The following is a 24,459-nucleotide window of genomic DNA, read 5'->3' on the forward strand; positions in this document are numbered from 1 at the left end:
GCGTTTCTGACTGATTTTCGCCATCCTTCATGAATATATGCATCCATAATGACATCAAAATCATCATCAAATGCATAGAGACCAGTGGCTATTTTGATGTTGAATGATAGAGCTCCACTTCTCATTCTCGATTAACGACTTGTCTCGAACCAGGTTTTCTAGGGGATTAACCACCAGCTCTAGAGGACTAACCACATGATTCATGAGGAAGACGTAGGTCTCTGAGAATCTGAGATCCTATTGAAGACAGTGAAAAAAGGATTTAGAGAGAGTCAGAGGGAACGATGATTTTGCTTTATAAATTTTGTTGAACCGCTTGTTTTAAATTTCAAAATTTTTAAATTTTTTTGTGTTGCCCACTCTTGGACTTACAAAAACAATATTTTACCACAGTCTTTTGAACAATAAAAAATAAAGGTAAAATATAACATAAGATTGTCTCTACAAAATTTAAGGTAAAAAATTATTACTTTATATTTAAATTTTTTTTTCTCTATTCTACTTTAGAGGTTATACGAATCACACCCCATAACAAATTCTTGTCGGTAGTGCAACATTTGTCCAAATGCAATATCAAAACAAATCTAGACAAATTTAGTGGTGAAAATAACATTCACAAATTGAAAGTGAAGATTTCTAGTCTCAATTTTCAACAAAATTTGATTTCAATATTATAAAATATATTAATATGACCATGATACTGTTTTTAGCGTTCAAAGTTTATAGTAGGCCTGGGCAAAATACCCGGAACCGAATACCCGAACCAAAAAACCCGAACAATACCCGAACCGAACCCGAACCCGATTTTTAAAAATACCTGAATGGGTCCTAACCTCCTACCCGAAAAAAACCCGAACCGAACCCGAACCGAATCCAATACCCGAATGTACCCGAATGTACCCGAATACAAATATACACCTAAAAATATTAGTTATTTTTATTTTTATAATACCCGAAATACCTAAAATTACAATCATAAAACCGAATATATTAGGTATTTTAGATATTTTTGGTTATATTTGGGTAAAGAGTAACCAATGTATTTTCGAGAAATCGGGTATTTCGGTTAGATTTGGGTATATATGAGTTAAAAACCCAAACCCGACCCGAACCCGAAAATATTCCGGGTATTTTTGGTTATTTTCGGGTATTTTGCTTTTTTTATTAAAATACCCGAACCGACCCGAACCCGAACCGAACCCGAACCGAATTTTTAGAATACCCAAATGGGTCTTGATCCCCTACCCGAATAGACCCGATACCCGAAAAAAAAGAACCGAACCCGAATGGGTACCCGAATGCCCAGGCCTAGTTTATAGTACGTTTTCCACTATTTTTAATAGTAATGATAAACACTATAACAAAAAGGTATTTTGCATCGCTTATTTTGTATATTTCATCAGTTATAATTGATGCAAACGAGTTTTACATCACTTATATAAGTGACTTTGGAATTGGTGATGCAAATTATTTGCATCGGTTCAAATAATAATTTGCATCGATTATTGTAATCGATGTTAATATGCATCAGTTGCAAAAATAATGTTAATTTTGCATCAATTAATATAAATGATATTAGTATTTGCATCACTTTATCAAAATGACGTTAATATTTGCTATAGTAATATTAAGTGATGTTAAGTGTTTATATCAATTATAAATAATTGAGGCTAAAATTTGTAAATCATATTAAATAATTTTTTGATAAACAAATTTATTTAATTTTATTAAGTAATATAAAAGCAAACATATTATATTTATTTAAGATAATAGTTTCTTATTAAGCTTTACCCTTTTTTGACACCATAAAAACCAAGGTCATTATATATAAGAAACTATGAAGCCTTTTTTTAGTGGGAGCAATGTGGGACTTTGACATATTAAGTAACCAATTACATCGCTTTTTACAACTGATGCTTAATCTTTAATTAGCATCGGTTGTTATTGATTTAAATTTTGTATCATTTTCTAAATGATGCAAATTCATATCTTTCTATCAATATTATGAAAGTGATGCAAATAGATCTAAATTTGCATCAGTTTTAATGAAACGATGCCACATACAGTATATCAATAATGGCATCAATTACTACAATTGATGTTAAATTATAAATTTCGTATCGATTATAAATAAATGATTCAAATTAGTATCATTTAATTTTTTGGAAGATGATATTAGTTCGAAAAATAATATAAATGTTTTGATGAAGCTTTTTTCTAGAGATGAGTTCCATTGAAAAACTAAATTTAAGAAAAATTACAAACAACATTAGAATAAAATACTAGTAGCTTGTAGTAGTGTTAATAACCTATGGCCATTATGGCCAAAAAGATTGGAACCAAAATCATTTTTGGGATGTCATGCGACTTGAGAGACCACTTAAAGAATGCTCACACCATGGTTTTATCGTGGGACAAGAATTGTGTAACTTGAGTGTGAAGAGAAACAAGTCACGGCCGCTCTCTAGTATTATATAGAATTTAGATTAGGCTATGATGTTGTATTTCATTACAAAAAAAAAGGAAATAGGTTTCCAATTAAGCCAATTATGATAATGTAAACGGTAAACCAAATCTCACATCAAAACCGTTATCGGTTTTATTTAAACCCAATTATGTATATAGTTTCCGGGTTAAAGCCGAAATTTTATTTATTAAAAACCGACCCAATTTAACTTCAACTAAACCGAATTAAACCATTCATGAGTGAGTCGGTCCACAGTCCAAAGTGAGTCTGATTATATAACGGAAATGGGCTAAGCCCACACATTTGCTAAAGCCATCTCAATATGAACCCTAAATCCTTCTTCATCGACCGACCTTTTCATTTGGCGCCAAAATCCGCAGTCACTTGTTTCTATTTCCCGCTCCTCGACCAATTTGATCTGATCGGAATCCCTAGGGGAAGCGGATCTAATGGCGTCGAATTCGGAAGCGGGAGGATCGGCGGATTACGAAACATTGATGTCGACATCGGACGTTGAGCTATTGAAGAGGGCGTGGCGTAATGAGAAGGCGGCGCCGGAAATTCTTCAATACGAAGGAGCTCTTGTCCAAAGAGCCAAAGAACAGATCGAACTGGTGGTAAAATTTCGTAGCTTGAATATTTATGTCAAACCCTAATTTTTTTCTGGGTTTTCTAGAAAATCGAATTCCTTATTTAACTTTGTTCAGTGTTATGTTAGAGTTAGAGTTATTGTCTTGTCGCTTCCATTTTCAGTAATTGAAATGTTTGTAATAAAACAGGAAGAAACAATTGAAGATTATGTGGAAAATGGCATAGACCCTTTGGTGGTGTCTCTTTATCAGATGGATTTAGACAGAGCTCAGTTTCTACTCAGATCCTATCTCAGGGTTAGGCTCCTCAAGGTCTGTTGTTTTTCCACCCAATCTCTATTCAATGCTTCTTCCATTGCCAAGGGTTTCATATTAGTTGTTTGCTTTAAAGAGATTGTGATATTTGGAACAGAATGTTGCTTAATTGACTTTGCTTTTATATCGTCGCCAATGGTGTTCTTTTGATTGTTGCAGATAGAGAAGTTTATGTTCCACAACCTTAAGTCAGAAGAAGCTGAAAGGCGGCTTTCTGAGCAAGAGAAGGTGTTTGCTACAAGGTTTGGTTTTTTACTTGATTGTGATAGTTTATGTAAATGCTGTTATGAGACAGATTTTTTGAATGATTACAATTTACAGGTGTGCTGATGATTTAGCAAAGCATTTCGAAGAGACTGTACTGCTTAAGTTGCCGGAGAATTATCAGTCTGTCCTCAAGCAATCCCTTATAAGTGAAGTGGATGATATGGGTACCTCCCTAAACCTAATCACTTTGAACCATAATCTAAGTTGCTTAAGCTTGTTTGTTATTATAGTTGAACAATCCCTTTACTGTAGCTAGAGTCGTGTGTGTTACTGATAATTGTGAACTTACAGTGCCGCAGCCGCATTTGGATACCTTTGTTGTTTGTAGAAGCAAGAACTTTGTCTCCCTCAATCTATACGAAGAGTGAGAATTCTCTTATTCCTCCGTACACATATATATACACAACCTCTCTGTAATCTAAGTGTGAGTTTGCCTTTACTTACTTTGGCAGAGGAGAGAGCCCCGAGACTGTGGAGATGGAGCGCGGTGATCTCTACTTCATACGTTACAAGATTGTAAAAGGAGCAATCGAATCAGGCCAAATTGACTTGATCTGAGCTATCAAAACCAATATATGATTATAGATTTTCACTCAAATAGCATATGTTTTGGATGGTGCTACCTTTGTTCAGTGTTTATGATCTTGAGTTGTATAGTTAATTTTTATATTGTATGAGTAATTCCTAATGTCTTGATAGCTTTAGTTACCATGTGGCTTATTTCTTAGAATATGTGTTTCTTTGTTTTGGTCAACGTCTTTCTTAGAATGTTTAAAGTGTTTTTCTTAGAATCAAAGACCCATCTTTTGCATCATTCATCTTCTCTACACCCAATTTGCTACCTTTCAAATGTAATTTCTACACCAACTTCTACTTCATTAGCAATAAATACTAATGGATAGAGGGGTATTAAGAGAATAAAAAAATATTGTTATAAATCGTTAATCTTAAAGCTTCCTAAACCGAAAATCTTACAGCGAATTAAAACGGCGTTCTACCAATTTGAGATTATATATACATAATTAACTCACAAATTTACCATTAGATAAATGCATCGCGATAAAATGTTAGTTCTGGAAAGAAAATATTTATAAACCGAAAACGTTAAACCTTATAAGCTTTCTAAACTGTAAACTTTTAACCTTACGGCTGTTAAAAATAACGGCATTTTACCAATTTAAGATATTTTTTATATATCTATATTTAATTAACTCATTAGATAAATCATAAATACATCGTGCTAAAATGTTAGTTTTGGAAAGATAAATATATTTTTTTGTCAAAAAAAAATTGTTAGAAACCGTAAACCTTATGGCTTTCTAAACCGTAAACTTTACCGATTTGAGTTTTTTCTTTTATTTATGTGTTAGATAAATGTAGTTATGATAAAATATTAGTTTTTAAAAGGAAAACAGTATTGTTATTGTCTAGGAAAAAAACATAAAAGTATTATCAGAGAATATTGTCTCATTGTTAAAATTAAACACTCACATTTTCCTTCACTTTTCATCTAAAAATCTTCATTTGTAGTAAAAAAATATCAACTTTGTAGTCAAATAAAAATCTTAAACAAAATATCAAACTCGTATCATCCCATTCAATACTTTGACTGACGGAAAAGCATAAACGCCGTCTAATATCATCTTTAGATAGAAACAAATCTGTAAAAACACGCTTAAATTAGGATTTAAATGGAATATTCCCTAAAAGATGAATCATTAAAGTCATTTATGGTATCCCTAAAAAATGTTGAAAATATTCAGGCGCGGCTTTTTTTCTTATTTTGTTTTCATTTTAAAAAACAGTTTTAGCGCCGTTTATTGCCGCGCGTCGTTTCGCTCGTCTCTCTCCTTTTATTTACTCTCTCTCTCACACTCTTCCTCTCTAATCACACATCACTACTTTCTTCAACCTCTCTCTCTCAGAGACCGATTAGGGTTTCGCAATTCTCCAGAGGATTTCGCTTCTCAACGTAAGTTTTCGCTGCCGATGTTTCTAAAATCTGTGTCGATTTCGAAATACAGTGATTGTTAAAACCCTAGATTCGGGAATTTTCCTGGGTTTTTAATTGTTTGCGTCGATTTAGTCAATGCGATGTAGAAAAAGCTTCGATTACGTAGATTCGTACGAAAATTATAGTCCAATTGCGTTATAGTGATGATTTTGTCGGTAATTTTGATTTGAAATTAGGGTTTTTGAAAATGGTGGAAAATGGGACGAAAGCTGGGAAGGGGAAGAAGAGAGCACTTCCAGAGATTCAAGAGGTAGACGATGTTTCTAGGACGAGGAGACCGAGGCGTGCTGCAGCGTGTACGAATTTCAAGGAGAAATCTGTTCGAGTCTGTGAGAAATCCGCTACTATTGAAGTAAAGAAACAGCTGGCTGTGGATGAAGAGTTTCTCGCGTTACGGTTAACGTCTCTGGACACTGATGTCGATGCTCGTCCAACCAGGAGGCTGAATGATTTCGTTTTGTTTGATTCGGATGGAGTTTTACAGCCTGTGGAGATGTTGGAGATTAATGACATATTTGTTTCGGGTGCTATCTTACCTTCAGATGTGTGTACTGACAAGGAGAAAGAGAAGGGTGTGAGGTGTCCATCTTTTGGACGGGTGGAGAATTGGAGTATTTCTGGTTATGAAGATGGTTCCCCGGTGATTTGGATTTCTACGGAGTTGGCGGATTATGATTGTCGTAAACCTGCTGCTAGCTACAGGAAGGTTTATGATTACTTCTATCAGAAAGCGCGTGCTTCAGTGGCTGTGTATAAAAAATTGTCCAAGTCTTCTGGTGGGGATCCTAATACGAGTCTTGATGAGTTGCTTGCGGCGGTTGCCAGATCAATGGGCGGAAACAAGTACTTTTCTAGTGGTGCGGCAATCCAAGACTTTGTTTTATCTCAGGGAGATTTTATATATAACCAACTCGCTGGTTTGGATGAGACAGCCAAGAAACATGAAACAAGCTATGTTGAGATTCCTGTTCTTGTAGCTCTCAGAGAGAAGAGTGGTAAAATTGACATGGCTTTGCAGATGGAAGGAAAACCATCTAATGGGGTTCTGAGGATTGATGGAGTTTCTGAGGTTGCGGACAGCGAGGACATGATATCTGATCAACTGGTTGATGGTGCTGATGAGGACAGAAGATATGCTAAAGTGTTACAAGATGAAGAGTACAGGAAATCCATGCAGCGGTCCAGAAAAAACACTAGCTCAGCTTCTGCTTCAAATAAGTTCTACATTAAGATAAATGAAGATGAGATTGCCAGTGATTATCCTCTCCCATCGTACTATAAGAACTCCAAGGAAGAAACAGATGAACTTATACTTTATGATGCTTCCTATGAGGTTGACGCTGAAGACCTGCCTCGAAGGATGCTTCACAACTGGGCTCTTTACAACTCTGATTCACGGTTCATATCTCTGGAACTTCTACCGATGAAACATTGTGATGACATTGATGTCACCATTTTTGGGTCAGGTGTGGTGACTGATGATGATGGAAGTTGGACTTCTTTAGACGATCCTGACAGCGGTTCCCAGTCACACGATCCTGATGGGATGAGCATATTCCTCAGTCAAATAAAGGAATGGGTGATTGAGTTTGGGGGGGATGATATTATCGCCATTACTATACGAACAGATGTGGCCTGGTAAGCTTACTATCCTAGTATTTTGTATTCCCATGTTTCTACATCTTTTTTTTCTTCTATTACTTATGTATAAGGTATATACAGGTACCGACTTGGGAAACCGTCAAAACTTTATGCCCCTTGGTATAAACCTGTTCTGAAAACAGCAAGGGTTGGGATAAGCATTCTTGCTTTGCTCAGTGGGGAAAGTAGGATTGCTAGGCTTTCATTTGCAGATGTCACAAAAAGACTGTCTGGGTTACAGAAGAACGATAGAGCTTACATTTCTTCTGACCCCTTGGCTGTTGAGAGATATTTGGTCGTCCATGGGCAAATTATCTTACAGCTTTTTGCAGTTTATCCCAACGATAATATCAAAAGGTGTCCATTTAATATTGGTCTTGCAAGTAAATTGGAGGATAGGCACCACACAAAATGGATCATCAAGAAGAAGAAAATTTTGCTGAAGGAACTGAATCTGAATCCAAGGGCAGGCATGGCACCTGTGGTATCCAAGAGGAAAGCTATGCAAGCAACAACAACTCGCCTGGTCAACAGAATTTGGGGAGAGTTTTACTCCAATTACTCTCCAGAGGATTCATTGCAGGCGATTGGTGCAGAAAATGGGGAGGATGAAGTGGAAGAGGAAGGCGAAAACGGAGAGGAAGAGGTTGAAGGTGAAAATGAGGATGTCACAGAGGACACTGTACCAGAACCTGTTGAGGTTCAAAAGTCTCATACTCCCAAGAAAATTCGAGGCAGTTCTGGAAAAAGGGAAATAAAATGGGATGGTGAGAGTCTAGGAAAAACTTCTGCTGGTGAGCCTCTCTATCGACAAGCCCTTGTTGGAGGGGAAATCGTGGCTGTAGGTGGTGCTGTCACCTTGGAAGTTGATGATCCAGAAGAAATCCCGGCCATCTATTTTGTGGAGTACATGTTCGAAAGTACAGATCACTGCAAAATGTTACATGGTAGATTCTTACAAAGAGGATCTACGACTGTTCTGGGAAATGCTGCTAACGAGAGGGAGCTATTTCTGACTAATGAATGCATGACCGTACAGCTCAAGGATATAAAAGGAATAGCCAGTTTTGAGATTCGATCAAGGCCATGGGGGCATCAGTATAGGAAAGAGAACATCATTGCGGATAAGCTTGACCGGGCTAGAGCATTAGAAAGAAAAGCAAAAGATTTGCCTACAGAATACTACTGCAAAAGCTTGTACTCACCTGAGAGAGGGGGATTCTTCAGTCTTCCACTAAGTGATATTGGTCGCAGCTCTGGGTTCTGCAATTCATGTAAGATTAGGGAGGATGAAAAGGAGAGGTCTACAATTAAACTAAATGTCTCAAAGACAGGCTTTTTCTCCAACGGGATTGAATTTTCTGTTGAGGATTTTGCCTATGTGAACCCTGACTCTATAGATGGAAAGGAGGGCAGTAAAACTTCTTTCAAGTCTGGGCGAAACATTGGGTTAAGAGCGTATGTTGTTTGCCAATTGCTGGAAATCGTCCCAAAGGAATCTAGAAAGGCTGATTTGGGTTCCTTTGATGTGAAAGTGAGAAGGTTTTATAGGCCTGAGGATGTTTCTGTAGAGAAGGCCTATGCTTCAGACATCCAAGAAGTAAGTACTATTTCTTATATCTGGTAATGTTTTGAGTGGTGAGGTTTCTTCATAAGTTTATCTGACAATACTTTTTCTCTTTCTTTTTGCAATTTCTTAAGTTGTATTACAGCCAGGACACAGATGTTCTCCCTCCAGGTGCTCTAGAGGGAAAATGTGAAGTAAGAAAGAAAAGTGATATGCCTTTATGCCGTGAATATCCAATATCAGACCATATTTTCTTCTGTGATCTTTTCTTTGACTCCTCCAAAGGTTCTCTCAAGCAGGTATATAGCTCTTCACTCTCGTTTCTGTCAATTATTTGTGTACCTAGTTTCTAAAGGAATTCATATAGTTGTGTCTATGATTATTGTTGGTTCCGATACAAAGTTGAACTGGTTCTCTTAACTGTTTTGTAACAGTTGCCCGCCAATATGAAGTTGAAGTTCTCTACTATTAAGGACGACACACTTCTAAGAAAGAAAAAAGGAAAGGGAGTAGAGAGTGAAACTGTGTCTGAGATTGTCAAGCCTGATGAGCCACCTAAAGAGATTCGTCTGGCTACACTAGATATTTTTGCTGGTTGTGGTGGCTTGTCTCAGGGACTGAAAAAGGCGGGTATGTATTATCTCCAGTCAACTCTTAATCTTCCAAAATGCTTGAATAAGTTGTATTAATATTCATGCTATATGTAAAAGGTGTATCTGATACAAAATGGGCGATTGAGTATGAAGAGCCAGCTGGGCAGGCTTTTAAACAAAACCATCCTGAGTCAACAGTTTTCGTTGACAACTGCAATGTGATTCTTAGGTAAAAAGCCAACAAGTTAAACGCGGACTCTTTTAGTGAATATTTTTTGCATTGTGATCAGTTGTTGAGATTAATTGCAGGGCTATAATGGAGAAAGGTGGAGATCAAGATGATTGTGTCTCTACTACAGAGGCAAATGAACTAGCAGCTAAACTTGCTGAGGACCAGAAGAGTACTCTGCCACTGCCTGGTCAAGTGGACTTCATCAATGGAGGACCTCCATGTCAGGTATATATTTGAGATTGTTGCTATACTTGTGTAAAATTTTCGTTGAATAAGTGAAAAGCTCCTTAACCTGTGCAATTTGGCAGGGGTTTTCTGGCATGAACAGGTTCAACCAAAGCTCTTGGAGTAAAGTTCAGTGTGAAATGATATTAGCATTCTTGTCATTTGCTGATTATTTCCGGCCAAGGTATTTTCTTCTGGAGAACGTGAGGACCTTTGTGTCATTCAATAAAGGGCAGACCTTTCAGCTTACTTTGGCTTCCCTTCTTGAAATGGGTTACCAGGTAAAATCCTAACGCTATCAAATTGATTGCTCTTTAGTAGAAGTTGGCATGCTATGTGAGCAATTGTTTTGCGAAATAGAGAAATTGACTTCAATCTGTTTAATATGATGTTTTCCAGGTGAGATTTGGAATCCTGGAGGCAGGTGCATATGGAGTATCCCAATCTCGTAAAAGAGCTTTCATTTGGGCAGCTGCACCAGAAGAAGTTCTCCCAGAATGGCCTGAGCCAATGCATGTCTTTGGTGTTCCAAAGTTGAAAATCTCGCTATCTCAAGGTTTACATTATGCTGCTGTTCGTAGTACTGCACTTGGTGCCCCTTTCCGCCCAATCACCGTGCGAGACACAATTGGCGATCTTCCATCTGTAGAAAACGGAGAATCCATGACAAACAAAGAGGTATGATAACACATCAGGAGGAAATATCTATACATACATATTTGTTGAACACAATGACGTGAACCCATTTGACTTTTTTGTGTGGGGAAAATTCTTGTGTCTTGCAGTATAAAGATGTTGCAGTCTCATGGTTCCAAAAGGAGATAAGAGGAAACATGATTGCTCTCACTGATCATATCTGCAAGGCTATGAATCAACTAAACCTCATTCGATGCCAGCACATCCCAAAGAGGCCCGGGGCTGATTGGCATGACTTGCCAAACGAAAAGGTCAGTCTTATACATCCTGCTTCAGAAATTCCTTTGTCAGTTCGACTACGGGGAATCAACCTAAATCGCTTTGTTTTACTATTACAGGTTAAGTTATCTAATGGGCACGTAGAAGAAATGATTCCTTGGTGTCTGCCAAACACAGCTAAGCGCCACAACGGGTGGAAGGGACTATTTGGGAGGTTAGACTGGCAAGGCAACTTTCCGACTTCCATCACCGATCCTCAGCCCATGGGTAAGGTGGGAATGTGCTTCCATCCTGACCAGGACAGAATTCTCACTGTCCGTGAATGCGCCCGATCTCAGGTAATAAAAACTCTTCTTTTCCCAGTCAGTCCTCTAGCATTCGTGGTATGGAACGATTTTCGGATCTGAGTAATGTTAGTTTTATCGATATGGCCTCTTAAGTGAAATAGTGGTTAAGTTAAACTGTGGTTTATGAAACTGCAGGGGTTTCCGGATAGCTACGAGTTTGCAGGGAACATTATACATAAGCATAGGCAGATTGGGAATGCAGTACCTCCACCATTGGCGTTTGCTCTCGGTCGTAAGCTCAAAGAAGCCCTACTTCTCAAGAAGTCTCCTCAACACCAACCCTAAATAACACCCAATTTGCCATTTCCTTTTTTTAATATTATTAGTCATTATGATCCTTATCTTGAGTGAAACTCAATAGTTATTGGTGCTGATACTCGTTGATAAAGCCTAAGAAGCAGTTTTTGTATATTCCACATTTCGGATTGATAAAAACTTATTATATCCTTTGGGTCTCGATTATGTTTGTCACTCAAGCAAGCAATGGACTATGATTTATTTGCCTTGTGAATTGGGTAAAAGACTCGTGAAAATGCAAACAAAGGAGAGACAGATTCAATATATTGCGTCTAAAAAAAGTTTGTCCAACTTTTATAAAAGAATTGAACTTAAATTTTTCCACATGCTTTTATGTTATCAATAAATCAACCAAAATCTTACAATTGTAATTAATACACTTACAAAATAATTGTACTGTATATCAATTTAGAGTTTAGACTCTTGATAAATGTATTCAACATATAAAAAATTAGGTAATTAAAAACTCCTAAAACAGTTAATAATCATCTCTCAATCAAACAACGATTGACTACGGCTCGCGGGTTCAATGAATGTTGTGGGATCAGTTGGTATTCGGTGCTTCTCATGTGACTACGGCTCGCGAGTTCGAGTCCCTAATTTTGCAAAAAAATTTAAAACTTTGAGAACACATATCAAAATGACGTCGTTTCGATATGCACCGTAACGGAGTTGACTAACAGCCGTTAGATTGACTCCGATTTTTGCACGTTGTATCAAGTATAGGGTATGAGATTCAGATTTTATTGAAGTTTAGGGTTGTAAAATACCCTACAAAATTGTTCAGGTATGAAAATCCACGGCGCAGATAGTACGGGTATGAAAACGACGTCGTTTTGATATACGTCAGCGTACACGTGTACGATGACTCAGCACCGTAACGAAGTTGACTAACACCCATTAAATTGACTCTGATTTTTGCACATTGTATCAAGTATAGGTATGAGATTCAAATTTTATTGAAGTTTAGGTTGTAAAATACCCTACGAAATTGTTCAGGTATGAAAATCCACGGTGCAGATAGTACGGGTATGAAAATCCCCTTTTCCCCAGTCACACTCTTATGTAATGGACTCATCATATCCTATAAAACAATTGGGCCCATTAGGCTCACAAACCAAATCTAAACTTATCTTGCAAATAAACTATAACCACACCTCCCAAAACAAATCTTAATATCTTTTCCTTTTATGATCCTATAAAAACTTTATAAAAGGATAATTCTGCAAATTGATGTTTTTATTCACGTGACCAAGTAAATAGGACCGGACATAGAAGAAGTGGTAGTGATCCTCTGTTGTCGCTCCATAGTAAGCTCCCGTAGACTCAAATACTGAACCGCCGATCTCGTCGTCATCGGCCGGTATGGTGTAGTCGAACCGCTCCAGCTCTCCGTCACGTAAACCGGACCCGATATCGAACCGGCACGAAAATTCCTAGCTCTAGCAATATGAACATCACTACTATCGTCGAACTCATTGTCTCCGTCATTTTCGCCAGAGCATCGTCCAACGACGGCGAAGACTGGCCAATTCCTCCACTTCAAGAAGAACAAAGCGTTCTTGCACCATAACCAACGCTTCTTGTTCTTGTTCTTCTTGTGGAGAGTGGTTCGGATCAAATCATCTTTCGAGATAGGTTTTTGAAGCTTGAACTGAAATGTGTCAATGGAAGAAGACTTGTGCTTCTTTGCTTCTTCCAAAACCTTAGGATATACAAAAACAAAAACAGAGTTAGCTTTATATCGAAACCCTAAGAACAATGTGGAAGAAGAAGAGAACCTGAAAGTAGTGGATCTGGGGATCGAAGCCATAATCGCTAAAATGTTGAGATTGGAGCATTGGGAAAATAGGAGATTTGTTTTGGTTAGACATTGGTGAAATGAGTTTAGTATTTGAGTGTTCCAAGAGAAAAGGTGTTTTAGTGTTAGTGTTTGGTTGATTCAATGCTTCTTCACCCTCTTGTCTCTTTCTACCTTCTTTTTCGGTTAGTCTATATGACTATATCTCAAATAGACAAATACTTTTTCAAGCTATATTTATTTTTAAAAATGAAGACCCGTATATAAAAAAAGAGAGTAGAATTTGTATTCTGTAACCGATCACATGGGAATGGTTTCTTATTATTATACAAAAACATTGTCGTAATTTTGACGATTTTTTTTTTTTTTTTTTGCTTTTATATGACCCACTAGAAACAGAAAGTAATACTATATATCTTTTGTTTTGAAAATCTCAAGATCCATATTGAACATTTAATAGTACCAAGGAATTTGCATGGGTCCTTCTCATCATTTATTCTCCCATACATTTACTATGCTTATGTATTTAACCAGTAAGAATTTGAGATGACTTCCACAAAAAGCATATGACTTTTTTTACACAAGACTTTACTCCAAACGAGTGGTTATTTAATACAAGGGCTAGACGAAAATTCAGGATGCTAGAACTTCTAATTAAATGGTTCTTTTATTGTTTTAATACTTTTATTAAAGATTTTTATATTCTTAGTGGTTCTCTAAAGTAATATAGTTACATTGATTTAATTAGTGGAATGTTACACAGCATCTAGGACTTCATCTGCTGAGATTGGAGCATTGGGAAAATAGGGTATTTGTTGTTAGACATTGGTTAGGGGTTCCAAGAGAAAAGGTGTTTTGCTTGGTTCAATGCTCTCTTCAGTCTTTACTCTCTTGTCACTTTCCACCTTCTTTTTCGGTTAGTCCATTCCCAAATACTTTCAAACTCAATCTTTAATAATGGACACCCGTAAATAAATAAATAAACTAGAATCTGTATTTTATAACCGATCATATGTAAATGAATTTAACTTTTTCTTAAGTTTGACGACGTTTTCAGTTTTTTTTTTTTTTTTTTTTTTGGCATCCAGACTTTTTAAAAGTTCTGTACGTCACATTGAAACTAATGAACCCAAACATAATAACACAAATTCAATATTAAAATGAATCAAAATCTCTTTTAAATGGTGGAAATATATACACTAAATTTTAAATAAAGAATCCAAATATAATATTTTAAATTTATTTCTAATTTATTTTGGTTGAATAATTTTTATATAAAAATTGTGATATTATTGAAAAAAATAAACTAGTGATAATAATTTTAGAACAAAAACTTAATAGTGAATTAACTAATGCTATTTTTGGAAGTTTATGGAGTGTGTGCTATAATTGTCCATAAAACTTGTTTTAGTGCTATTTTAGTGAATTTCTTTTAAAGGTTCAAGATATTTAGTTTGGTAAGTTTAGTTAATAAGAATAAGTAGTATATGAACTAAAAGTGTTTGGCAAAATAGATAGTAGAATTAAATAAATGAAAAATAAAAAAGATGAGAATAATTGTGAGCTTGACACATAAGCACCAAAAACTCTCTTTTCATGTGTAGAGGATATTTTATTAAAAAATCAACTAGGTTATTAACCCCCGCTATGCGGGGGTTTGTAGTTATCGATTGATTTAATATATTTTTGGTTTTAGTATTTATTTAAGTAGCTATACATTGACATTACTAATACAAAAATACTATAATGTTTATTATTTATTCTTTTTTAACATAAATATTCTTATTTATATTTATAGTATCATTTACGTTATTTAAAATTTTTGTTTTAATAAGAAAAAAAAGTTTATTGGATAAAATTTGGTTTAAAATATATTACAAATATGATGTGTCATTATCTCTTACTTGTTTTATACTATTAAATATTTTGCTATTAGTAAAGCAATTATAATATTTTGACAATGATCTCATTCATCCTAAGAAGACCATCTGAGCATCTATTATACAAAAATGGCTCATCCCAACACAATGAGAAACCTCGCCATAAAGTTTCAGTTACATATGAACAAAACGTTGCCATAAAGAGGTCATGTCATAACTGTTTTCTCACTTTCTTCCATATTGATAATCCAAGTTTGTCTTCTGGTGTCAACCGCGTTTCTCTCTTTCTCTTTCATTTTTTACATAGAGATCAACCCTCTTTGTTATCTAAATTCTGACGTCAATTGTTCATAATGCAAGGAAACTGATCTCATCAATTAAATTTATTATCTTTCTTACGTCTTACTAATTCATGTTTTTGATTACTAATTCATGTTTTTTATTGAAATTGCTACTCTAAGAAGAACAACTTTTTCCATAATTTCAACACAAGTCTTCATACCTTTTTCCTGGTTAGATATCATTCAACTGAAGAAATATACAACCTAAGTTTCAAAAAGAACCACGCAATAAGTTATCTCATTAGCGATAGATATCTTTCACAATATTGGCTTAGACACTTTTCCCAAGAGAGCTTCCTTGCACGGTCTTACATATATGTTCCTCAACTCTCACCGCAACCACCACTTTCCTAGATTTATTGTTGTATGGGACTAATTTCGACGACTTTCTCATTTTGGTATACGCAAATTCACTATTGTTCTTCGTCTATCTTCACTGTATTGGTTAGTGTAGCTCTTCAAAATATAAGATTCTATACAGAAGTGTAATCATAAGCTTATGTACACTTTATTTATAACAATTCATATTTTTCACATTCTTTTCAATATGTATATTAATTTCCGTCTTCACAATTTTTTCCAGAGAGCTATCACTCTTTCTATCTTTTTGCAAGCACTCATTTCCTTTGTTTCATTCTCTATTCCATTAGCACATCTACCATTCACAAACTTAGCCAGACTCTTTCGGTTCTACTCTTACCAAAATAATAAAAACTACTCTCAGTCTCAAATGACAAACAATCTGACAAACAGAAGCATAATATATTAGGTGGTGGTGCAGACATGCAAGTAATAAAGTTGTTGATCTCTATGAGATATATTAGGTGGTGGTGCAGACACCTAATGTGTGATTCACTCGGCATTAGGTGTGGATGTAATGCCGAGTGAATCACACACACACACAAAACGATCGTAACAATCGATGATGAGAGGAAAAAAAATCATAATATATATATTAACATTTTAGTATAAAAGTATGGTTATGATTTATGAGCGACAAAAGCAAAGATAACTATATTAAATTGTGAGTATGAGAAAAAAAAATAGAAGTCCAAATATTGCTACAAGTGGCAAAAGCGATGAAAAAAATATAATATGCGCCATTAAGAGTATTAGACTGTGAGCTTCCAACTCAAAATCACTTGGCTATGATTGGAGAGGCCCATATCTTATATATACCACTTAAGATCATGCTCAACTTCCAGTGTGGATATTGTTATCTCTTATACGCCCGTTCGAGATGATGGATCTTTTACCCATTGATCTCGGTATGTTTGGGCATGGATCGGCGGACCAATTATTTTGTCAGGCCGATGTGGATTTGGTTGAACATGTGTGGATCGGGCTCTGATACCATATTAAACTTTGGGCTTCGAACTCAAAACCAATTGGGTATGAGTGGAGAGGTCCATATCTTATATATACGTACCACTTAAGATTCTATTCAACTTCCAATGTGGGCTATTGTTATCCCTAATAAAGAGTAGTAACCAACCCTAACTGTGACCGACGATTCAAATTATACAAATTATAAAATGTGATAGAATAGGATGCCTCCGGTTATTATTTATAATGAAAAGATCTAGGGTTAATCGAATATAGTTTTTGTTAATATTATTTTTTTTTGTTGGAAAATAAGAAACTTAACAAAATAAGAATATAAGTTTGATGTATTCCACATATTGTTTTTTCAAAAATTTACATTTCTTTTTTTCTATATATTGCTTTTTTTTTATTTCCATATGTTTTTTAAACATTTACATTTCTATTCTTTTCATATATATATTGTATAAAATATAATTTAAAAATGTTAATTAACGTGATGTCAAATAATGTTAATTAACTATGACTAATTGCGATTGGTCGTTTAGAAAATATGACAATATAATCAAATTTGTGAGACTAATATGAACTATTTTATGTATTATAATAACAATTTTTATAAACATCTTGCTTTAATATATTGTCATATTTCTTCCTATCTATAAATACTTTTAAATAAAAGTCATAAATTCATACATATAATTAACAATATCCATACAAGGAAACAATTTGAAAGCTACATAAATTTTAGGATCAATAATACCTTGTAATTGCTTTAAAAGTCACAATGGAATGAATCTAGACTCGATTCGATCATTAGTGTAACCTGAAATATAAATCAAACAGTCTAAAATCAGCAAAATTAAACAATATTTGTTTATAGTTCATAGAAAAATATAAAACAAAATATGTAAGATGAGAAAAAAAAAATCAAAGCCACATAATAGTAAATTCGTTTATAACTGAAAACTAATTGTGTGGTCGAGGTTCATTATTTATAGTTTAATGTCTAGGGCAAACCGTCATAATTACCTTATGTAGTTTTACATTTTTTAATTAGAAAATTTCCAAATAAAAAATATATTCGCTGCATAATAATATTGAAATCTATACTTTACATTTTTCTTATTTCTATATTTTATTATTTCAAAAATTTATATATTTCTTTTTTTCCATATATTATTTTTCTTTTTCTTTTTATTAATATTTAAGTATAGAAAATATTAGAATTTAAAAATGTTAATTAACGTGGTGTGTAAAAATGTTAACTGACGAAGTGTCCAACCGCGATTAGTCGTTTAAAATTCTATGTGGACAGCTTGAGAAGCTTATAGCTTCGACTTTTATATAGTATAGACTAGGTTATTAACCCCCGCTACGTGGGGGTTTGTTGTTAACGATTGTTTAAATACATTTTTGGGGTTAGTAATTTAAGTAGCTATAGATTGACATTAACACAAATTTTCTTTTATTTATATTATTACTATCATTTATGTTATTTAAAGTTTTGTTTTAATATATAAAAAAGAAAAAAGTTTATATGATAAAATTTGGTGTAAAACATATTACAAAAATGATGTGTGATTTTCTCTCATTTTTTATATTATTAAAGATTTTTCTATTGGTATAGCAATTATATAAAATATTAGAAATTAAACTACCATAATATGTACACATTTAGGCATATATGTATTTCTTTTATCTATTATAGTAAAATGTTTTTGCTATTAATCAAACAATTATATAGTAATATCCTTGACTAAAAATCCGGGTTGACACCTCTCCATTTTTACCTTTAACTGCAAGAACTGATTTGATTTTAGTGATAATTCGAGAGATTTTTCAAGGTTTGGGAAAACTGTGATGTCCCAAAAAATCCATGTGTACCGCTGCAAAAAAAGCAAATCGTGACAGAGTAAATTTAATCAAAGACATAAAATTTCAAAAAAGACATATCTTACAAAGAAATTTTGAGTTGGCCGAAAACATGGTAGCTATCTAAAATTCAAAAAAATTAGAGGCGTATATAGAGAGAGACGTGGCTGCTGATGAGAAGCACGATTCTGTATCGTTCTCTCAGCTTGAATTCGTCGATTTCAGACTCGTATCGCGACATTATAGTCGAAATCTCAAGCATCTCGCAATCTCCTATTCCAAATCTTCATCTGCAAATTCTCCGATCGAGTCTTTGCATATATTCACCTCTCTCGCAATCTCATGTTCCATTATCAGTTTTAAATGACTATTTATACTAAAACACAACTTTAGAATTTAGAAACTTTTCTATTTTCATTTTTGCTACTAATTAAATGGAAAATTTTCTTTTGTTTTAAACCAAAATTTCTTCGACCATCGCAAACTTGTTTTTCGTTTGTGTTGTTAGTTCAATATATTTCCATTTTGTTGTTTAGTCATATTGTTCCTCATGTTGTAGTAGTATTTATCTTTTTTTACTATAAACTAAAACGCAGAAATTTTTCTACTAACATTAATATTTTTATGGTTTTTAAAACTTTGAAAATTTTCCTTTAGAATATCTTTGAACGATTTAACATATATAATTTTTTTACAATTATTTTTTTTTAGAATTTAACATATAACCTCATAACCATATTAACATATAATCATGTGCATGAGATAATTTCGCATTTAAAATTTAGCAAATTGTCATATTATTAGATATATGTTACCACGTTTTTGGGATTGTAATATTTTAGTTATTGATGATTATGTATAGTTAGGAATGAAACCACTACCCTATAAGTTACAATTAACAATTTTTTAATATATTATTAAGTTAATATTTTTTCTTATATAAATTATGTCATAATTTTCTTATTTTCTAAACTTTCTCACGTTAATTAACTATATTATTTTTGAATTAGGAAAATTTCCTAATTTATGTGGAAGCTAATGTTATGAGACTAATAATTATATTTTATTTTGTATTATATTTCAATAATTAAATTTTACATTTTTTAATTTACATATGTCGTGTTTCAAAAGTTTACATTTCTATTATTTAAGTCTATGCAATAATCGAGTACGATCAATATAGTTATGATTCTTGAATGAGAGTCCAATACTATAAATTGAATCGAGAGCATATATAGAACCATAGAAAATGATTTACATAACAATAAACTGTGATCTTGCAGAAATCCTTTATAAAAAATTTAGTAACCTTCTCGGTCTCACCTCACACTTCATCTTTAACGTGGTAACTCGAAACGACACAATGGATATGTGGATGTCGGATTCACACACTCAAGTATTTTTATTAATAGGGAAGATTATTCTTGAGGGACAAAAAATAGGAATGTAAAAAGCTTATGAATTGCTACGAAAATTGCTATAGTATTTCTTGCTCGAAGGAAAGATCCCCTTTACATGGCCATTGACCTCTATACTTATACATAAAAAAAAAACGACATTTAAGTGGCTAATTAAGTACAATTATTCCCTCTTAAATGTGTCCGTTTTGATCTTTGCTTTTAATGCTTAACGCTTGAATTTGAATTGATTTTGATCTTTATGGGCCTCGCCTTTTGGTCCAAATGTCCTTGGACTGACTTAACCATGACTTCGTCTCCGGGCTCGTGTCGTGGTGCAGTCACTTCGGATTCTTCTTACGGTGATAACCACTTCGACTGTTCTTTTGACTTGTGGGTATAATTGCTTTATCCTTTATGGGCCGTTATCCTGACTACGTGGCAATCTTTGGTTGGTCCTGGACCTTTGGTGCGGGATCCGACACCAACAATTAGCCCCCCAAGTTCTTCGAAGTGCCATTCCAATTCGGAGGACTTTAAATGCTTAAATGACCAAAGATTGCGCTCGAGAATCTTTCTGATTTTCCCGCCAAAAATCTCATCACTCCTTTAATTTCGGCACTAGCCATTTTTAACCGAATGACATCTGTCATCATTATGACCGTATATTAATTAATTACTATTAAAACGGGAAAAAACCTTCCCACTCCCCACACAACTTCCGAGGCGGTTCCATCATTTAGCTTGTGTAAGGTAACTTCTTTTCATCATCATTTTCTACTTTTACGCTTTAATCGAAACTCCTCTCTTCTCTTTCCTCGCCGATTTTCTCTTTGCCAAAACTTGAATTTTTCATTCCTCCCAATGACTTCTGATTCCGATAGACCCGAGTCTCCGTCTTTCGATGAGAGGCGTTCTAGTAATGATGAATGCACCCGCCCTAATGATATTGCTGTTCCGCACTACAGAACCACCTGCACCCTTCAATCTCTCGAACGATTGAGGGAGCTCTGCCGAATTCCACCGGGAATTATGGCGGAGGCGCAGATAGCCGATCCCACAAAGTCCCCATAAAGCCACCGCGACGGCTATTTCTGTGTATATGAGATCTATTTTAAAGGTTGCGGGCTGACCTTTCCCCTTCCCGAAGCCCTAGTTCGATACCTAGCGGCTCTTGAAATCGCTCTTCCTCAACTAACTCCCAATCTTCTTCGAACTATTCTCGGAATTATAACAATCGCGGCGGAGGCCGGATATGTTATCGGAGTCGCTGAACTAAACGAGCTTCTAAGCGTAAGAAGTTCATCAAAGAAAACAGGGTATTTCTCAGCGTATCCGAACGCCAATAGAAACATCATTTCGCACCTTCCGAACAAGGATGAAAATTGGCACCATCCTTGGTTTCTGATTAAAAAAACTCCCGCTTCGATTGGAAATCTTGCAGATTTACTCCCATCAAAGTGGTCTGCGAAGCCTGGTAGAGATTAGGTCGCATATATCTTTTCTGGTTGTTTTATTATCTTTATTGACTAAAACCGTTGTTTCATTTCGCAGCTTTCGTCGCTTCCACTCTCCCATCTGAAGAGTTCATCGAATTCTTCAAAATAATTCTCGAAGGGGAAACCCTTTGGAATTCTTTCACTCTTGAACGATTCCTAGAAGCTAACCACAGACTCAGGATGAGTCCTCCGGGTCAACTTCACCAACTTCCGCCTCCTCCCTCAACTCAGGGGATGTCGTCTCGGGCCCTTGCGGCCAAGCGTAAGGTGCTTTCCAAACCGATAGCTGAGGCTTGTGAGGAGAAGAAAAAGTTTCTTGCGGCTTCTATAGATAAGAAGGACTATAGTAGGACCTTGCTGGTTGATGATGGCAGCACCGAAGGAGCCAGATCCGTCGCTTCTTTCAGATTAACTCCTCGTCGCGATCGTCGTGACGCACGTTCTCCTCGGAGGGACCGATCTCCTCGCCGCGATCTACTTTCAGAGATGATTTTAGTAATGACCCTCTTAAGAACTTGGTTCGCAGGAAGAGAGACAAGTCCTCTCGTAGTGATTCTTCCCCGCAAAGGGAGAAGTCAAGGGCCCGGACTAACCGTTCACCTCGATCATCCCCTCCTACTGAACCAATGGGTCCTCCTTGACCAGTTGATATGTCTTCCTCTCCCCAACCTGACAACGAGAAGACTGCCCGGAGTGCATCTCCTAAAAAGGGAGATTCTGAATCTCGAGATGCTTCCTCGAAGTTGAAGCCTGTTCTTGTCCCCCAAGTCAAATCGCTTTCAGGTTTGGTGATTTATATTTACTTAAAAGTTTTTGTCTTTGTTTAGATTCCAATTTCTGTAACTCTTCTTCCTTCGCAGCTATGGAGAAAGAAGGCAGCGTTTTCCGATGCTTCAAGACCCGATCGGGTTCGATCCTGCCAGACTTCGACAAGTGGTGTCCTGCGATTCGTGAACGCTATTTGCTTCATGCTCATCATTCATCTCGGGTTAGTTCCACTTTATTTTTCTGATTGCGCTGTCGTTCTTCGAAATGACTCACCATCCCGGTTTTATGCATAATACCAGGCTAACGGTGAGCTTAATGACATGATTGAACATTATGAGGGGCTGGTCATTGGTCGGGAAAAGGAGATTGACGCGTGGAAGAAAAAACTTTCTGCTCTTGAGGCTGAACTAAGCTCTTCTACCGGCTCCAAGCACGATCTGGAGGACAAGGTTGACAGTCTAACATCCGAGCTTGCGAAGATAAAGGGGGAGCTGCAGGACCAGTACGACCAGAATTTCAAACTCCAGGATGAGCTTTCTGGTGTTCAGGGTAGGCTTCACGAATCCGAATCAACCGCTGATTCCCTGAACAACCAACTTATTGAGCTTAACGCGAAGTACAAGGCGATCGCCAAATTGCGTGATTCCGAGTTGGCAAGGTCGGCATCGAAAGCCAGAAAGGAGGTTAAGGGACGCGGGATGGAGTTGATCCAAGGGGCCATCCGCTTCATGCAGACCGAGAAAGCTAGGTTAGATTTGGAATCAGACATCAAGGAGCACGAGAGCAACCTGATTCTGTTGGATCAAATTCATGATACAGATTTCTCCGAGGAGTAAGAAAGGACCGAACTGTCGCCTAATCTTTCTGAAAAGCGGAGTCGCTTGGCAGCTCTTCCCACTTCGACCTTCAACCCGCAGGACTTCGAGGAATTCTTTACTGAATCGCCTCCTATAAGTGAATCGGGTCTAGACTGGGCAGGTAACGCTTGGCTCCTGACACTTACCACCTTTTTCTCACCTTATGTTTTTTTTTTTAAAATTGACTGGAACTGTCCTTCCCAGGCTCAAGTGAGACGGAAGATGTCGTCCCACCCGAAGTTCCAGCGGCACCGGAGGTCACCCCGGAGGATGGTTGTACTGTAGAGGGCGGACCAAGAGCTCCATCTGACCAAGCACCAGCCAAGGAGGCGAATGACACTTCGGTTGCTGAGCCGGAGTCCGAGGTGGCTATCACTCCGTAGTGGCTGCGTCCACTTTAAATTGGGAATTGTCCCATTTATTTTAAAACTTAATTTCGAACTTGTTTTTGCCTAAGGAGGCTTTATTATTTCTTTTGAACAAGATATTTGCCTGAGGAGGCTTTTAAACCTTTCTAGGTTTTGACCCCAAGGGGGTTTGGTTAAAATTATGTGCGGGTTTGCAAAGTCCGCTTTTAACCCTTTGTGGCTTTGTGGTTATGCTTTCGAGATTTTTAGGCTGATCAGACCTTTCTCTTAAGAATACGAGAACTGAGCTCGACTTAAAGCGAGTTCCCCACTTCGGGTTTAGTCAACTCGATAAATTTATTGGGCTTGGGCTTTAGAAACTTTTGTAGTTAATGCGACGGTTGCTCTTTCCCTTCTTATTTCTTGAAAGTAGGAAAAGCGGCTCGTCTTTAATGCAATAATTGCTTTTTCTTGATTTTCTAAAAATGGTTTAAACCACTAGGGCTCGCCACCATTATTGAATTTTCATTCCCAAGGCAAACCTTAACCCTATTATAAATAGGAGTTTGTCCGGCTTTGATCTTTCTTCAAGAAACCTCATAACACCATATCAATGGAAAACGAAAACATAGCCCCCATTGATCCCGGCAGCCTACTCTTCTTGTCCGGCGACGGCTTTGAACCGGCCGGCGTTCTTTTCCCTCATGCCGTCTTTCACTTTCCTTCAAAGGAGAAGAAAGAGGCTTGCGAATTTATTGACAAGGTTAATATATGTCGTCTTTGACTAAAAACTTTTTTGTCTCATCTTATTCATTCATCTTTATGCTAGGTCGCCGACAAACACCGTCGCTTGTGTAAAGAGAGATAGCGGCTAGGCCTCAAAAGGCAAACACTCGAGGCT

At 36.1% G+C, this 24,459-nt stretch overlaps 4 protein-coding genes and 1 pseudogene across 4 annotated transcripts; 4 read left to right on the forward strand and 1 right to left on the reverse strand.

Annotated features, from left to right (window-relative positions):
- Nucleotides 1-2,802: 2,802 nt before the first annotated feature.
- On the forward strand, nt 2,803-4,369 carry LOC9300040 (DNA replication complex GINS protein SLD5). The gene is made up of 6 exons (XM_002863918.2): nt 2,803-3,084; nt 3,247-3,369; nt 3,532-3,614; nt 3,694-3,803; nt 3,931-4,003; nt 4,092-4,369. Exons 1-6 carry the CDS (start codon nt 2,917-2,919, stop codon nt 4,195-4,197), a joined length of 663 nt encoding a protein of 220 aa, XP_002863964.1. The 5' UTR covers nt 2,803-2,916; the 3' UTR covers nt 4,198-4,369.
- Nucleotides 4,370-5,502: 1,133 nt separating this feature from the next.
- On the forward strand, nt 5,503-11,632 carry LOC9300041 (DNA (cytosine-5)-methyltransferase 1). Its single transcript, XM_002863919.2, has 12 exons — nt 5,503-5,611; nt 5,830-7,291; nt 7,376-8,894; nt 8,996-9,160; nt 9,296-9,491; nt 9,572-9,683; nt 9,764-9,911; nt 9,995-10,192; nt 10,311-10,589; nt 10,697-10,858; nt 10,946-11,164; nt 11,309-11,632. Exons 2-12 carry the CDS (start codon nt 5,841-5,843, stop codon nt 11,456-11,458), a joined length of 4,599 nt encoding a protein of 1,532 aa, XP_002863965.1. The 5' UTR covers nt 5,503-5,611; nt 5,830-5,840; the 3' UTR covers nt 11,459-11,632.
- A 775-nt stretch (nt 11,633-12,407) lies between these two features.
- On the reverse strand, nt 12,408-14,292 carry LOC9300042. The gene is made up of 2 exons (XM_021022754.1): nt 13,252-14,292; nt 12,408-13,175 (listed from the first exon to the last, which is right to left on the reverse strand). Exons 1-2 carry the CDS (start codon nt 13,342-13,344, stop codon nt 12,714-12,716), a joined length of 555 nt encoding a protein of 184 aa, XP_020878413.1. The 5' UTR covers nt 13,345-14,292; the 3' UTR covers nt 12,408-12,713.
- Nucleotides 14,293-15,154: 862 nt separating this feature from the next.
- On the forward strand, nt 15,155-17,209 carry LOC110225671. The gene has a single exon (XM_021015541.1). The coding sequence runs from the start codon at nt 16,733-16,735 to the stop codon at nt 16,841-16,843; it is 111 nt and encodes a 36-aa protein (XP_020871200.1). The 5' UTR covers nt 15,155-16,732; the 3' UTR covers nt 16,844-17,209.
- A 3,742-nt stretch (nt 17,210-20,951) lies between these two features.
- LOC110225879 lies at nt 20,952-23,594 on the forward strand (annotated as a pseudogene).
- Nucleotides 23,595-24,459: the final 865 nt, after the last annotated feature.

The sequence above is a fragment of the Arabidopsis lyrata genome (genome assembly GCF_000004255.2).
Source record: "Arabidopsis lyrata subsp. lyrata unplaced genomic scaffold ARALYscaffold_8, whole genome shotgun sequence".
Lineage (NCBI taxonomy): Eukaryota > Viridiplantae > Streptophyta > Magnoliopsida > Brassicales > Brassicaceae > Arabidopsis > Arabidopsis lyrata.

What these genes read in the sequence shown, in the direction of transcription:
- LOC9300041 (XM_002863919.2), top strand. Translation starts at nt 5,841, where the DNA reads ATGGTGGAAAATGGGACGAAAGCTGGGAAGGGGAAGAAGAGAGCACTT. An exon ending in ATGACTTGCCAAACGAAAAG is followed by an intron (nt 10,859 to 10,945) that starts GTCAGTCTTATA and finishes TTACTATTACAG; the next exon opens with GTTAAGTTATCTAATGGGCA. An exon ending in GTGAATGCGCCCGATCTCAG is followed by an intron (nt 11,165 to 11,308) that starts GTAATAAAAACT and finishes ATGAAACTGCAG; the next exon opens with GGGTTTCCGGATAGCTACGA.
- LOC110225671 (XM_021015541.1), top strand. Translation starts at nt 16,733, where the DNA reads ATGATGGATCTTTTACCCATTGATCTCGGTATGTTTGGGCATGGATCG.
- LOC9300040 (XM_002863918.2), top strand. Translation starts at nt 2,917, where the DNA reads ATGGCGTCGAATTCGGAAGCGGGAGGATCGGCGGATTACGAAACATTG. An exon ending in AAGAACAGATCGAACTGGTG is followed by an intron (nt 3,085 to 3,246) that starts GTAAAATTTCGT and finishes GTAATAAAACAG; the next exon opens with GAAGAAACAATTGAAGATTA. An exon ending in AAGTGAAGTGGATGATATGG is followed by an intron (nt 3,804 to 3,930) that starts GTACCTCCCTAA and finishes GTGAACTTACAG; the next exon opens with TGCCGCAGCCGCATTTGGAT.
- LOC9300042 (XM_021022754.1), bottom strand. Translation starts at nt 13,344, where the DNA reads ATGTCTAACCAAAACAAATCTCCTATTTTCCCAATGCTCCAATCTCAA. An exon ending in CCCAGATCCACTACTTTCAG is followed by an intron (nt 13,176 to 13,251) that starts GTTCTCTTCTTC and finishes GTATATCCTAAG; the next exon opens with GTTTTGGAAGAAGCAAAGAA.